Source organism: Belonocnema kinseyi, chromosome 2 (genome assembly GCF_010883055.1).
Source record: "Belonocnema kinseyi isolate 2016_QV_RU_SX_M_011 chromosome 2, B_treatae_v1, whole genome shotgun sequence".
In the NCBI taxonomy this organism is placed as follows: Eukaryota; Metazoa; Arthropoda; class Insecta; order Hymenoptera; family Cynipidae; genus Belonocnema; species Belonocnema kinseyi.
Window position 1 is genome coordinate 27,107,109 of NC_046658.1, and position 17,328 is coordinate 27,124,436.

A 17,328-nucleotide genomic window follows, 5' to 3' on the forward strand; every position below is an offset into this window, starting at 1 on the left:
GCCTTCTTGGAACAGCTTGTACCACTTATACACATTTTTCTTACTCAGAGTAGACTCACCGTATGCAACTGTCAACATTTCAAGAGTTTTAGAGCACTGGATCCCATTTTTCACACAAAATTTAATACAAACTCTTTGCTCCATTTTTTTCGAAAGAAGAAAATCGCCGAGCGCACCAAACCCTTCTAACCTTTTACGCCTCTGCCAGAAAATAGTCAAAACTGTGAACATATGATCGTGACGAGTGTACCAACACAAAAAAAATAAAATTTTTAACTTGAATGTACGTAGCCCGCGAAAATTGAAAAGTCACCTTACTTTTTGAACACACCTCGTATGTGTGTGTGTGTGTGTTTGTGTATTATGTATGTATGTATACAGGGTGTATCTGTATTAATGATGCGTGGTTGGGGAGATCGAGTTCGATCTTATGATCAAGTTCGTTTGCTTTTTAATCGCACTCTTCGTAATGGAGAAGGGTTAAATCCTATCTCAAAATCAACAATTGAATAACTGTAAGGCGCTTTATGAATCATGGATCTATCAAGAACCTTCAGAGAACTGGTCGGCCAAAATCTGCAGGATCTGAGGAGTTGCAGATAGACATAGCCCAAGCATTTGTTGAAAAACCTTTCTTAGTTTACATCGAGGTAGTGATGAGCGTGACGTTGCTCCTGATACAACGCGAAATATTTTAAAAAGCATTAATTTCCATCCTTACCAAGTTCATCTGGTACAAGAGCTCAATGAAGACGATCCTGATCGTCGGGTTGAATTTTGTGAAATTATGATGGACAGAATTGATAGAGATCCTCTTTTCTTGTACAATACAGTATTTTCAGATGAATCTACTTTCACTTTAAAAGGTGAAGTTAACAGGCAAAATTGTAGATATTGGTCCGACACAAATCCTGATTGGATGTTGGAGAGTCACACACAATATCCACAAAAGATTAATGTTTGGGCCGGTATCTTGAATGATACATTGATAGGCCCAGCAGGACGGAGCAGCGGGCCATTTCGGTAGGGAGGTTCGAGCATATTTGGACACTCAGTTCCCTCGAAGGTGGATTGGAAGAAGGGGTGAAATCGAGTGGCCTGCTAGATCTCCAGATCTGACGGCTTTCGACTATTTTCTTTGGGGTTATTTAAAGAGCAAAGTATACTCAACGCAACCGTAAAGCTTAGACGAATTGCAGAATCGCATTCTGCAGCAGGCTATTTTAATTGATAGGGAGATGATTCGTAATGCTGTAACTCATTTTTACCCCGAAACGTGAGAGGCAAGGGGACTCACGCTAAGCAAGCACCCCAAAGGGAACAGAAATTACTACGTCCACGTCGTTGTTCCTGGGTAATGCTAAACCTAAACTGCTTGGAAAAAACCTTGAAGATCATCACCAAGATCAATACAGAGCTCACTAATGAATTTCTCGTTGAAATTTACTTCAAGTATTGCACTAAACTCTTGGAAAACTTTGTTAGTTTCAACTAACCTCTAACTGACCTTGAACGTTACAATTGACCTATGACTTGGGTACGTACCTGAACGTAGAATTTTCCGCTCTATCGATTGCAGATGTAAAAAGGGAGTTTCCATTTAAAAAAACAAAGTTGACCTTCAAAAAGTCATGAAGGTCTACTTCAAGGTCAAACTGAAGGTCACCATTGAGTTCCTCATTGAGATTTACTTCAGGAATGATCTTAACTTTTTTGAAAAATATTTGACCTGAAGAAATATTCAACGGTCCCGGGACTTCTTAGACACCCTGTATATAAATGAATGCTTGTCTGTACGTCCTTTATCGAATCGTAAACTATGCATTTGATCATGTGATGATCTTTAGAAAAATTTTTGTGCATGAGCCCACGAAGATTTCTGAGTTGGTACGACCAATTTTCAACTGAAAAACAGCAATAAAAAGCATACGTACTCCGCGGTGGCGAAGCCGCCGCCACAGAACGCAGCTAGTAATTGATAAATTAACAATTTAAAGTCGCAATATTTGCTTTTGAATATGCTTCACTTTTAACCTGTCCAATTTATATTATTTAATTTTAAACGTGTTGACTTGAAAATTAAAATGCAGAATTGTAGATGATTCTATTTGGAGATTATTGAATTTTTTTGGCCTTTAATTTAAACCAAATCAAGTTAGAAATCTTGCAAGCATTGTAAATGTTACGATATTGACAATTTAAATTCGAAACAAATTAGATTTCAATGTTCAAGTTTTTAATTATTTAACATTTGAACCTTTAATTCTGAAATGCTTTTCTGATATTTTAAATTCATAATTTTACACGGTTGATTCCTTTATTTAAAATTTTTTAGTGATCGAGCGCAAACTGTAAAATTTTAAGAATATAAATTGTTTGCAGAAAAAGATTGAAAAACTGCGAGTTTTTCATTGGCAAAAAGCATTTAAATTATTTATTCTTGCGGGATTAAAAAAAAATCAGAAGAGAATTAAATATGTAAACAGTTTAGTAAGTAAAATACGAAAAAAATGGAAAAAGCATTGCCAGCTAAAATAGAAGGTGCAATCTCACGGCTACAAACACAGCTTGCTACCTTTTGAGCTAATTGACAAGCTGGAACATATTTTCCTCTTCAGGACCGGCGGGAAAAACCTTGAAGTTAAAAATCGTTTTTCTCGAAAAATATAAAATAATAGGATAGAGAAAATAATTAAATTCAAGTAAATAAAATACTATGGTAAATAATACTTCTAGGCACCTTTATTTTGTACATACTTTCTCCCTTTTACGGGTTTGAGATTCTTCACATAACCATTACATGTATTCTTACAAACAAACATTATGCTATCTTACTAACTATTATCTATATATCGTCTAACATTATTATTCTTATCTCTAAACTCTTAAAATTTTGCCCTAGGTTTCCGTTTCCTCTTACCACTATCAATGTAGAAATTGGACTCTAGTCCGCAACACTATTTCGTAACTCTCCTTTTTTCGAAGTAATTTGTTTCCCTACCCTGCGCGATCCGATCTCTCTCTCAGATCTTTCAGATTCTTCATACAGTCCTCCCTCTTCGTCACCTGTACACCTCTATCACATGTAACCATGTTTCATGCTCATACCTACATACGCTACACACATCTCTTCTTTATTCATGCAATATCTACATGTTCTTACACCATCTCCCATCCTGAGTCTCACTACTTCACTTGATTTGCTCTCATTTTTTATCGTTTTCAGATACTCTGGTATCTCCTGCCTTACTACTCCTGCCTTGTTAGCTCCAGTTCACTGCCATGAACCATCTCAAAAATCTTTCATGCAAACTTTCAACTATCTTATGGTCTTCCTATTCGCAAATTTCCACTCCATAGCCTAACGCTGCCCATACTAACACATCAGACATCCACACTTGAATCTTCCAATCGTCCTTCAACCTTTGTTTTCCTATACCCCATACTTGTCCTATTACTGTACTCGTGCATTCTGATCTCTTTCTCACCTCTTTCATCATACGCTACGAGCACATCATCCACATACGCCAGTGAATACACTTTGCCTGTTCCTAATGTTGTCCCACCTTTCCCTTTTTTTCTCTAGATTCTCCTATAAATCTGCCAGAAGAATACTGAATAGAAGTGGGCTTAATGAAAACATATGTCTGACCCTCCCTCCTATCCATAATTTATCAAATTTCTTATCTCTAATCTTCACGCTTATCTAAGTATCCACAAATGTTTCTTTTATCATCTCTATTAAATCTTCGTCTGCACCTCTTGCTTTCATCGCTGCCCATAACACCGTCCTGTGAACTAAGTCAAATTAGGCCTTAGAGTTTACAAACAGTGTAACTAGTTTTCCTTTCTTTCGCCCTAGGTTCCTATTGACTAGATAGTTGAGCACGTAGGCGTTATATATGGTTCCCATCCCTTTTCTAAAACCCGTTTGGTTGTTTTTTTTTTCATCTGTCTTTCCAACCTCCTTCTAAGCACTTCCGCATACATTTTATATCCGACCGACATTAATATCAACAGTACTACCAGCCTTGTCTTCCATTTCTCCGGTCACTCTCTCAGTTCCATACCTTGTTGCAAATCCTTCACATCTCTTTTTCACCCCTAATCCGCCATACTTTAGTGCTTCATTTTCCAAGTCATCTTCCCCTGTTGTCTTGTTTCTTTTCAACCTTACTATTGCCTCATTTGCCTCATTCCTTCTAATTTCATTTTTTCTGCCCTCGTCCTTATCTACCACTTTTCTTCCTTCTACCTTTACCTTATATGTTACCCCTCCAACAGTCCTTTGGAGTGCTTCGTCCACTCTTTTATTCCTCTATCTTCATTTACATCCTTCCTTCCTCCAGTTTCCACCTCGCCTAAATCACTCTTATTTCTCTCATGGTCTCGCCTTTTCCCTTACCTTATCAAGTACTCCTTTTAGTTATTCTAGCAGCGTGTCTACTTCTTCCTCTTCTAAACTCCCTATCTTCTTGTTTTATATTTTTTATTTAAAGTCTCTCAACTTTTCCTCCCTCCAACTGCTCATTTTCAATTTATTTTTCCTCCATCCTTCCCACTTCCCCTTACCGTACTTTCGGCCTTATATGTTGCCCACTTCCATTCTAACAATCAGCCTTATTATTCATGTTTTTGACAGGATGTAATCTATTAAGTTGTCCCCTATATTTCCGTACGTATATTCCCCTTCTTGCCCCCCCCTCCTCGTATTTCGTTACAAATGAAATTTCTCGCCTCTCCCAACAAATCCACTAGCCTCCTACCCTCCCGATCCGTTTACACCTCTTATTCTTTATCCCATACCTCACCTCCTTTATCATCTTTCCATGATTCAAATCCCCTCCTATTAGGAAAAGCCTTTCCTCTTTTTCCTCTGTCCATTTCCTTATAGTTCTTCATCCTCCCTCTTCCCTTCTTGTTCTTTACATTCGTACCACATCCACAATAACTTTTCTTAATGTTATTCTTCCAACCGTTGTTCCATCCTTTTCTTTATATACCCTCCCTTTTTTTCCTCAGCCACCAATTCCTTTCTTACCCCTGACACCGTGCCACTCATTCCTCTCCCTTTCACATGCTCCTTTCTCGCTGCTTGCATCGTCTTCTTATTTCCCTCTATTTGATATCTTTTATCAGGTTCCCAATCTCTTTCCTTTTCACTTTTCACTTTCAAAACCTTCGCTATTATATTCGTTTTCCTCTTCGCTCTCTCTTCCCCATTCCATTCTTCTTTCAACCTCAATAAGTCTCATGTACCACTTTTCATTCTGCTCATGATTAACCACCTCATACTCTCTCACTTTTTCCAAACTTCGTTTCACTTCCACCTCAGGCCATTCCCTAGTTCTAGTTTTCTCACTCTCTCTTCTAGGAGTTTCCTGTCCCTTTTGCAAATCTCCATATTCTCTTTCTTCCTACTGTCTATGCTTTCCAATTTTTTCTAAACCTTTTCTTTCTTCCCTTTCCATAATTCATCCTATACCTCCTACTTTTGTTTCACTTTTCTTACCTCGTTTTTACGTCCTCTCCTTGCCTCTTCATATCGTTCACTCTTCCGCAAATGTCCTATATTCTGCTGTATCCTGTTAACTGACCGTTAACCTCACCCATCCCCTGTTTCCTCATTTCACCGCTTGGCACTTTCAATCCACCACAAAACTTTAAAAACTTCATCCAATAACTCACCCTTTTATACGGATTTCTTTTGACAATGTGTGGCTATTTGTACTTCTTCTCCCTGCACGAATTCTTACTTACTGATAAAAAAAGACCCAGTGTCTCACCTAAGCGAACCTAACCTGAAAACCAAATCTCGTCAATTTGTATATTTTTACGTTTCAATTCACACTTTCTGTCGCTCCCATTATTTACACTCGCAATTTTACTCCAATCCCCTTACCGCACACTCACCGTACTCAACTTCTCACTTCTATCCAGCCAAAATTATGTTGCAGGTAGGGCATAGGGTGGGTAGAAAATAAAAAAAGTCTATTATTTAAAAGTTACTGTTATTACAAAAATAGAAATATAATATTTTATCAATAAAAAAAGATAAAAAGAGGAGCCTATGATGTCAAAATAAGGTCAAAAATGTTGACTTAGAGCAAATTACAGATTTCACCTATGTGTAACAAAATGTCGGTACTTTTTATGTACAGTTTATAGTATTAAATATTCATAAAAAAGGTTAAGAAACATCGCGTTTTTCGTTTAAGTTCGATTTTTTTAATACAAACGAAATTGTCATTTTTTTCAATTCAATTACTTTGCATTTCAATTTAAAAAATGGTCTTATTTAAAATATAGAAGAAAGTCCTAATTTTCTTTGACTTTGAAAAATGATTCTTAGACCTCACAATTACTGAAAAACTCATATACCACTAAATTCACAAATTTTTTTAAAAATGTAACATCTCACAAGAAATTTTTTCTGGTTTATAAGGAAATTATGGCTTGCTTTTCCCATAACAACTGAATCTTAAGAAACGTCACTTTTGCTCATTTCCAAACAAATTATAACTTGAACCAGAATTACATTTTTTAATTTAATTTGTTATTACCATTTAATGCCAACAAACTTAGGAAAAAATATTTAATTTACGAGAATTCATAAGCTTAGGACCTACTTGCTACGCTCTCGGACTAATTTTGATTCCCTAAAGTCATTGGAGTTTTTTAATATCAACATACGTAAATATACATATCCTTATAAATATATCACGCAATTTAATTTTCGAATACATTTTCAAGACTTTTTTTACTCAATTAAAATTATTTTTTCTTTTTCTTATCATGTAAAATTGGATTATTACCAATTTTGATGACAAACGCACTACGATTTGGCGCGACCGACTATTTAAGTCTGTTGCGTTTCTATAAGTATTTGGTGAAACTTAAAGCTATATATGTGTGTGCGTCTTCATATATACAATTAAAAAAAGGGTTTGACAACCACCGCATCGTCCCACTAGGTGCAACCGTCATCTAAGATAAAAACACCCATTAATTTGTCCAATTCTGCAATTTCAGAATCAAAACTGCTGAGATCGGAATTATTTTGCGCAATTAAATTGAATTGCGCCTAAATGATCTGTTACCTCTGAAACACCCGAGAATTGTGCAAAAATAAGCTTCTTATTCATTTCTTCTGACATGGATTGAGAAAAATTAATTTTCCTAATACCGTTTTTTAACTTTTACCGTAATAAGTTTTAAAAATAAGTAATAAATAAATTTGAAAATTTTTAACGAATTTATTTCGTCGATTGTTTCTATTTAGTATTTATTTCCAAGTCTGCTGTATTTTAAATTACGAAATGAGCCAGCTATTATCGATTTTATTTCATTGATAGTGAATTAAGCATTTCTTATATTCTTAATTTTGTTTACATTACTATCTCAATCTTCATTCAAATCAGCTCACGCGACCAAAATATTATTTTCAGAAAATCAGAGAGCCAATCAAAAAGTCAATCAATGTGTTCTGTCAAAATTGACAACTTCTTCACTCGCAGTAGTTTTATATTAAAAATTAAAAAAATAAGTTTTCTTCATATAAACAATGTAACCTTTTTTTAGACCTTCCATGTCACTATTGATGGATCAAGAATGGTCATCAATACTTCGCCAATAGATCAATCCACGCGTTTCGAACACCCAAACAATTAGATCAAAAATAGTGTTGTTATATTCACAATTTAAAACAAATTCCTCTCAAAAACAAAGTAAATAATTTTGTCAAGTATAAAAATGATATTGATAGGTTTTGGTAGGTCGTGAAAGGTTCTATTGTATTTCCAATATTTAAAAAGTTTTCCTCATATCAAAAAAGTAAACATTATATTTTTTAAATTTAATAATCGGTATTGCTGAATGATAAGAGGTAATAGAATGTTTGTCTATTTGTCATTTAACGAGTCCCGAAAACGCTAACAAACGTGTCAGATACAGTACTGTTCATAAATCTATACTGGTAGTTCATAAAAGTTCAACAATAGGTCAATGGATGTATCTCGAAGATGCGAACAAATAGACTATATATCGTATTGTTATGTTTTGAATATCAAGAAAGTTTTCCGCATATAAACAGAATAAACAATTTTTTTAAACTTCATAAAGTGGTACTAGTGAGTCATAAAAGATTCAACAATAGATAAATGGAGGCGTCTTTTGAGATTCGAACAAATACATTAGATATCGTATTCCTGTATTTTTAATATAAAAGAGTTTTTGCTCATAGCGATAAACGTTTATTTTTAGCTTGGTAGCCCAGATAAATTGTCTTGATTACAACTCCATGGTTTATAGAATTTGTCTTGATATTATTCCTTACAAACAATATCCATCCGCACCCTAACGCTACCTTAATTCTACGATCTCTCGCTCTTTTCGCTTTGCCTTCTTTACTTTGCTCGCTTCGCATCACACGCATTTCCCTATATTTCGCCTTACTAGCCTATACTCCGCGGTCACTACTTAATCTACTAATTATTTACCATATTTACAATTTCACTTTTATTTACTTCCTTTCCTATTTACAATCTTTCTCTCTCCCTTCATCTTCCTCATTCCTTCTCTTCTTCTCCATCTCTCATTCTTTTTATTCTTAACACCATTGTGCTTATTCTTTGCATATCTTCCCTCTTCTCCTTATCATTATTACCCTATCCCACTTTCTCTTTCCTTCTTTCCTGTCACCTACTTCCATTTCCAATCGGCCCTCCACCTGCTCACGCCTTTTTCCGCCCTTTCCTTCCACATCCCAATCTCCTCTTTCATCTGCTACATTTTAACTTATTTTTCCTTCCTGACCGATACCGCCCCTCCTTCTAATCCTTCTACTTTCTTCTTGAGCTCTTTCACCTCCTTTTCCCATTTCTAATTCCTCATACCTTCCATCGGCTCCTTAATTCCCCTTACATCTTATCTCAGTCCCCTGATCTTGCCTATGAGCATCCCGAGAGCTTTCTTCTCCGACAGCCCCTCTATTTTTCTGGGGGGGGGGGGCTGATCTAAGTATTTCACCATTTTTCTTAAACGGGCTCTGCACCGTGCTTTTCTTCGAATTTTCTCGGCTGTCTCTGTTCCTCTTCAAGGGAACTTCACCTTCACTTGCGCTAGACGCTCTCTACCTAGCATTCTCGCTTCTTTCGTTCCCGCAGTTCCTCTTTTTTCTACTCCTTGGCGTGCTGTTTGACAACCGTCCACGAACTGTTGATTGTCAGGACATTTGGATCATTTCCTCCCCGGCAATTTCACTACTAGCACTACCAGCACTCTGACTGACTTGCTGCAACCGATTTTTTGTTTTGTTTGAAATCTGAAATCTGTATGCAAACAATTCTAAGTGGACCATCTACCTTAAAATCGTATCAGACTTAAATATCAGTCGGAGCTACAATTTGTCAAAATTTCATTATCATAGCTCACACACAGGCACACATACGGACATTTTTTTGACAATGGTATTTTAGAGCTAATATATTCTACAATATAAATTAAAGTCAATTTGAAGTGGGGGAAAAAAGCGTTGAAGAGTTTTCTCACTGTTGATCGAAACTTGTAATTTAAAATTAGTTTAGTTTGTTTTAATAATACCTGTAATAATGGTTCATAACTGTTTTTATTATTATTGTTTAAATAAGCAACTAAAATTAAAGTCCCCAACTGCCACCACTGAGTGTCACATGTACCATATAGCCAATGACAGCGCGTAAGCGGAAATGTATTGTGAGACCACCTTACGGATACGCGTAGTAGTGGGGTCCTCTCTTCAGTTGCAGTAGACCAGATATTTATTTTTCGAAGGAGGTGCAATAAACGCGGTTTGACTGTATTTGCGGAAAAAGTTACTTTAAATCAATTTTGAGGTTGGTTTTTGTGAAATTTGTTGCCACAATTTTTTTGACTAATCAGCCTTTGCAAGTCTGCGCTAATAGCTTTGGCAGCTATAATTTCGGGAATTAGCACACTTAAATTTAAATAAGGACCTGTGTGCTTTGAGGATTTCCTGCAGAGTATTCATTTTAAACTTTTTCCCGAAATCCATCTTCTGAGAAGCGATATGCTGTAAAACTCATCAAAAATAATATTATCTTTATTTTTAATAGCAGCATTAACTGTTTTGTCAGATACATATAGATCATGCTCTTTTGTGCACCTTGAAATTTTCTCAACTTTTGCATATATGATTAAACAGTTGTATCATAATTAAAACAGTCTTTACTGCTTAGGGTTAGACAAATTGCCCTTCTTCGGGAAATGAAAATACGGGCTAGATGTTGGTGAATTAAAGGAAACTTCTTCCACCAGAAGCAATTGATACCATCTGGTCTCGCAGTGGACTTTTCACCTGCAATTTCTCATCTAGGTAGCAATGTTTGTAGATTAAATTATACTTTTTGCTTCAATGTAAAATTAGGTATAATTTTCTTCTTTAGATAGTTTTTCTTGCGTAACAGTTGCTACCATCGACTCAAGTATGTTTTTTTTTTTTTGAGCGAAGAAATCTTTCAGCACTTTCCGTGATCTTGTTAGCTGCATCATTCGGATATCCCGCAAAGACAACAATGCAATTGAACGCTAATGCGTATGTAAACACACACACACACATTAAATCCCATTGTGTCCAATTTTGATCGGCAAGTGGATCAAATCATCGCAATAGTAAAAACAATTGAAGCTTGCATCTGAACTTATGAATCTAGTTGTAAGTTTCAAGTCAGTGCCAATACAGTTGTGAATTTTGTTTCCATTGTATAAAGTTTTGATACACGTTTGACAGCCTGGGATTTGGTGTGTATTGCTAATTCATGCATACATGAGCTAGAATAATAACATATGTCTGAGATAAGTATAATTCAGTTTAGAAAAAAAATCCAACTTTAACGGAAATGTCTTTATCTTATTGGGCTATAAGCATCTTAAGTCTAAGAGAATTTCTAATGAATACAGTCTACTTCTATGAGCAAATGAATTCAGATACAGTATGAATTAAACTGCCATGCTCGGCAACCAATAATAATTTTAAAACTTGTTTAAAAATTTTGGAAATACAGTTTAACCACAATAGAATTGAACAATAAAATCAGAAAGTTGTAAAAGTGTTAAGTTTCAAATTTAAATTGATGAAAACTATAAAATTATGTTTATTTTGTGAGGATTTAATACATGAGTCATCGTAATTCTTATTTTCAAAATTGAATTGTTTCAGATTCAAACTTTTAAAAATGTACAGGAATAAACTACGCTAAATTTATTCTGTCCGTCCGTTTAAATTGAAGTTTGCGCGCTTCTATTCGTTTGGATTTTGGATTTCGTTTCTTTTGAAATTATAATTCAAACCTTTCTTTATAAAGAGACAGTTGACGTTAATAGTTGTTTCAAACAGTTTTCGTCTCGTCTGGTGGACAAGAATTTTTTTTCGTGTGCCTGAAGAGCACCAGGCACACGAAAACACAGGCAATGAAAGCCTTGTCCACCATACGAAACAAAAATTTCTATACGTTTCTGGGGTCGTTGAATCTAAATCCGCGGTTGGTTTGACTTTAGCCAGATCGCATTTCATTCTTAACGCGAAAGAAGTTATGACAGGTAGAATTTTTCACCTTTTTGTGGTTAGGAAAAAAATACGATCTGGCCGAGTCAAGCCTACCCCGGATTCAGATTCAGCGACCCCAAAAAAGTATAGTTTTAGGCATCCATGAATTGTGCCACGCTGTAGACATAACGTTTAATTCATTGTTACCTTCAAAAAGAGTGATAAAGCTTTATGATCCTGTAGAATTGGTCCAATTGAAATACTGAATGCAATAAATTATTAATAAAATAAATAATAAATTTTAGTCAATTTTCAAATTATTCGCATTTAAAATTGAGCGATTTCAAATTCTTCGTGTAATAAGTTTTAAAACAAGGTTTAGCTGCATTTGAAATACAATTTTTTGAGGTTTGAATCTAGTTCGGACCATTTTTTAATAGGGGTTTAATATAGAGATGAGCATATTTATAATTTTAAGAGAAATAGTTGCAATCTATTGCAGTTTCTTAAAATGTCAGTAGCTTTATAGATTCTCTGAAGCTTCAGGTATGGAATTTCATTAATGAGGAAGTGTTAAAAAAATTGCAATTGCGATAAATATTTGAAAGTTATAATCCGCGCACATGTCTCATCTTGCCCCGCGCTCTTGGGCGAGAGGAGACACGCATTGTGACGAGATGAGCCTCCTCAACGCAAAGTTGAGCAATTCCTCTGTGAATTCCTCAATTCATTCCTTCTTGTTGCCAATTCCTCCTCCTCCTTGAAAAGTCTTCTAATAGAAATGTTATAGAAATGAACTAGGGTGATAAATTTATCACCCTAATCAACAACCTAACATCTCAAGTATATGAAATGAAATAAAGTTTAAAAATATTTGAAAATGTAAATGCAATTAATTGTCAATTTAAGCATATTTGTCCTTGTATATTTTAATGTTTCTAATTTTAAGTAAATGAAGCAGCATCGTGACATAGTTTTTCAACACATACCGTTATTAAAACCTAACGGTTAGTTAACATGGGATTGAAAATTTTAATTGGTAACATATTTCTACAATCTTTTTGTTCAATTTATAAACTGTTATAAAATGCACATGTCAAAAACCATAATTTTATACTGCATAAAAATGTGTAAAAATGTGTAAACAAACCCTATTCCATCTGCTCTTTCTTGCACACTAAAATTTCTTTATAAAACAGATTTTACAGTAGCACTCATAGACTCTTATAGAGACTAATGTCAGTTTTTCTTTTGTATGTTCTCGCGATTACAAGTCTCATTTAAATCTTACCTATTTTCAGCCCTAAATCTGTATTATGATTAAAACGTCAGTATTATTTGTTTTAATTAATTAATTTTTTATAAATTCCTTATTACATTCAAATTCGATGAATAAACTTCACGTGAAGCTTTATGTTTAAATTATTATCTGTTATTTTTAATAATTTATTTTTATTTTAAAATATACAATAACGGAATTCTGGTGTTAATAATTCAATTATTTTAATTGTTAGTTTAATTTTTTGGGAAAATTCAGCGTCATTATTCACGTTATTTCTTAAAAGAAGCGCAAGAAAAATTACATATTTTGAGATAAAGTTCAGTATCTCACTTGACCCTGTATGCTCATCTCATCCCGGCCTCATCTAATATTACAATTTTTATAATTGCCGGGCAATTTTACTTTTTTTCAAAGTTACAAAAATCAGCGCAGATCCCTGATAAATTATCATTTATTACTAATATTGCATTTTTTTCTGCAGGCTATTTCTCTCAACATGTGGCACGCGCACCTCAACAAACACTACGGTCGTTACTTAAAACTATTGACAAGATATTCGGAAGAGAAACCAGTGAGAGAAGTTGATGAGAGATGCATAGAAGTGGCCCAAAAACTAGGATGGAATCATTATGCACGCCATATTAGCGGAAGTATACCAACTCGATACCCCAAGGCATATAAACCATTTTGATCGGCATTAAGTTGACAAAATAAGAAATTGTAATCATCAGCTTTTTTTAATGTGTACGCTTTTCTACAAAACGGTGGTAAGGTAAAGGGTACTTCTTTTCGAGTAAGATAAATGATTACAGAATACATGTTTAAAAATTTTCAACTAAAGCTGTCTACAAATTTTGAGCTCGGGAACAATAATAGATGTGCTTATAATTTATTAAAGAATTTATTACTAAGTATTTAGTGACTTTGTATAAAGTTAAATCGTTTTTGAAGCATACAAATTTCTGACTTCAGAAGATAGTAAGTGTAGACTCAAGCAAATAGTCACAACATGAAAAGCAATCTTCGAATACGTAGAATATTATGCTTGCGGAATTATTTAGAAAAATATTTGAGTTACAATGCAAATGTAAAAAAAGTATATTATGCTGCAAAAGGAGGACAGCAAGCGATTTTTGCCTAGTATGTGTTTGTTACTTAAGCGAAGAGAGGGCAGCACGAGGTGAAAATCGGCTTCCTCTCGTGTAGCATACGATTCTTTTTGCCTGACTTCAATAAATTGCCGTACTCATATGCGTGCAAGAGCCAGTGCAGAATCGAGTATTTTTAATTAATTAAGCATGTTGGATACGCACGCACAGCGTTCTTCATTACTCATTCTAAAATTTCTACTACTCCCGGACGGAGTAATGCAGACGTACTGCATATGCGTGGTCAACTGCGCAGGCGCAATGCGTTACTGTTTAAGAATAGGCGGTTTCGCTCCCGTCTTGCAGGCAACAAATATTACTATTGTAGTGGAATCACTATTTTATATTTATCAGCAAAATGTTTGTTTCCAAATTTAAATCTTTCTGTAAAGAGGAAATAGCACTTTTTATACAAATATCTTTATTGAAGAATGAAGCTCGGCACTTTCCAACAAAACTTTAAAAATTCGGGTTTTAATTGATGAATAATTATTAACACGAATATTATTTTTTCAATACAATTTAGCATTGAAAACTATAATTATCACAGAACTGAGATTTCAATTTAAATTAAATTGAAATGAAATAATTATGATTTTTATCGTCGAACCCGTAGTTGCAAATGCGCAATTATTGCATATAAGTGACCGTTACATTTTTCTCTTCATGAAAACGAAATTTTTAGCACAGCTTTTCTAGAAACCTTCTTAAAATTTGTCCAGATTTACATAATGAGAGGTTCAACGTAAGCATGTAAAAAATCGACGTATTAATTGAATGAAATATGTATTGAACTTGCACAATACATCGTAACCTTAAAAATATATTTAAGATATGCATCGGCCCTTTTGTTGAAAAAACAAATAATTACAAGCTTTTTTGATCCACTAATCGATTTTCAACAATAAGCTCGGTGGCGATGCTGAGGATAAAAATGATGATGATAATAAACAAAAACAAGTCTTTATGGGCTCAATAAAAATAATGACGTTTCTTTTTTTTCTACCCTAAGAAATTAACTTAAGGTGGGAGTTTTTGTGTTTGACGTAAAAGCCTTAATCAACAAAGACGTTGCGATTGTCGATTTTTCAAAGTTATTTCTCGATCTTCAAAACATACTTCTCCTGAGATTTATTTTTACTCTAAATTCACAATGATAACTAATTCATCTAAATTTTACCTAGTAATAATCATAACTTATTTTCTTTCCAACGAGGAAGGAGTTTGATCAATAACACAGGCACAAAAAAGAAAAATGATTGCAGAATTAAAAAACGTCCTATATAGCATTTTAGTATTGGTCCAGCATAGACCAAATTTGCAATGATTAGAATTTTCTGCTCACCACTTTTTTTCTCTTCGAGTTTGAATTTTTTCAGATTATGTCAGATTATCCCATGTAGGCTTACATAAATCGAAAGTCGTTTTTTTGGTGTCAAATGAATCTCTTTTGTAGCCCTAATGTTTTAAAAGATTTCCTCGTGTTTTGGTAGGAAAAAATTTTTTCCACAAAAGTTATTAACAATGAAAGTTTGACGTTACGACATAATCAACATTTTTCTCTTCAACGGAGAAAAGAGATTTTGATGATTCTTACATTGAAATTTTAGTTTAAAAACGTAAAATCCAGAAATGTTCCTTCTGCAAGTAAAACATTGAATTTATTAAAAAATTACCACTTGTTTATAAACAAATTATATTTCTGTTCTCTTAAAAGTAATTGTTTGTAAGTTATTCTACATTCTCTACGCAGACATATTTTTAGTCAGATTTCCTTGAATATCTTATCCTATTGTTCTCAAATCACTTGTGTAGTGCATTTCTTTTTATTTCTTTTACAGGTAAATCTCTTTTGAGAATCCACGAATTATATCGCGGCCATGTTGTGTTACAATTATCTTACGTATTTTTAGTTATAAACAAGCCTATATTACCTAATACATAACATTTGCCATATCATACTACTGATATAAAAATTGCCTTGATTCAAAAGAGTGTTTCAAAAGAAAAATTACTATTCTTTTAAATAGAATGACGCACAACATGCTCTGATCGCTCGCGCGCCGTATTAAGATATTTATATCGCGTGAAATAATAGAAACTTCTTAGAATTTCTTTTCGCACTTCTCTCCAGAAAAAAATGTAGAATGACGTGCAAAACAATTTTTGTTTAAAAAAAGTTTAATTTATTCATAAACAAATTTCATGTTTTTATAATCAGGAGAAAGATTTTTTACATGTACGTTTTTATGGAATAATTGCATCGTTAGAATCTTCAAAATCCGTTAAACAGATCACGAGAAATATGTTGATCATGTTGTAACATTAAATTTTGAGTGTTAATAACTTTTGCAAAAAAATCTCTTTTGCGACCCAAATCTGGGGAAATCTTTAGGGCATACGGGCAACACAAATTTTTATTTTACTGCGAAAAAAACGACGTTCTAGTTATAGCCACCCATTTATGATAATTTGACATTAAAAAATTCAAACTCGAATAAAAAAAATAGTGAGCAGAAAATTCTAATCAATGCTGATTTTGTCGATGCTAGACGAATACTATATAGGTTATAGGCTATACAGGTTAGAGGTTAGGATATAGGCGATATAAGTCGCTTTTTTGTAAATAACAAACAGTAAATAACAATTACTAAATATCGAGGGAGGGTGTCTTTAGGTTACTTTAAATTAAGAAACGAAAAATTCTATATTGCTGACCAAAAGTCACAAACCTATATTATTCAAAATGAACGAAAGTTACGCGCCGCATTCAGTGATGCAATAAGGGACGAGCAAGAATGCACCCGGGCGACCCCCAACTATTGGCGAAGTTTGACCATTGTAAATAAAGTTCTGAGCTGGTTATTTTACTTTGAGAACGGTAACGAGAATGAGAATATTACCAAGAATATAAACGAGAATTACATTCTCTGAGAATTTATAAGAATTTTAGAATTTATTTTAATTAATAGAAAATTAAACTTTTCGTTAACTTGAAACGATTTTTTAATATTGCAAACATATTTTAAGTATATAATAAGCATCCGGTCCAGTATTTGAAATGGAAAGCACTTTTCCTAAAAAGTGTTGCTATTCATCGTACCAGATAAATCTGAATGTCAATTATAGGTTATGTCGGTGCTGAACCTACTAAACGTGTAACAGTTTTTAATTGCTATGAAAACAATATTTTATCATAAGAGATGCATTTACAATCTTATCTTTTTAAAATGTGCACAGAACTTGCATCGCCTTTTAAGCATGTTATTAGAAGAAAAACATTTATTCAAAATTTAGAAATAAAATAAATTTTTAAGCGTAAAGCTACGATTATGATAAAATAACATTTTACTGAA

General features: G+C 33.9%; 1 protein-coding gene across 2 annotated transcripts in view; it reads left to right on the plus strand.

Annotated features, from left to right (window-relative positions):
- Positions 1 to 14,957, plus strand: part of LOC117183054 (tripeptidyl-peptidase 2) — a 231,525-nt gene extending 216,568 nt beyond the window's left edge. For both annotated transcript variants that reach the window (XM_033376207.1, XM_033376208.1), the window contains one exon: positions 13,306 to 14,957. In XM_033376207.1, coding sequence (XP_033232098.1) covers positions 13,306 to 13,515 — 210 coding nt within the window. In that variant the 3' untranslated portion in view covers positions 13,516 to 14,957. The remainder of the gene's footprint in view (positions 1 to 13,305) is intronic.
- The last annotated feature ends 2,371 nt before the right edge of the window (positions 14,958 to 17,328 follow it).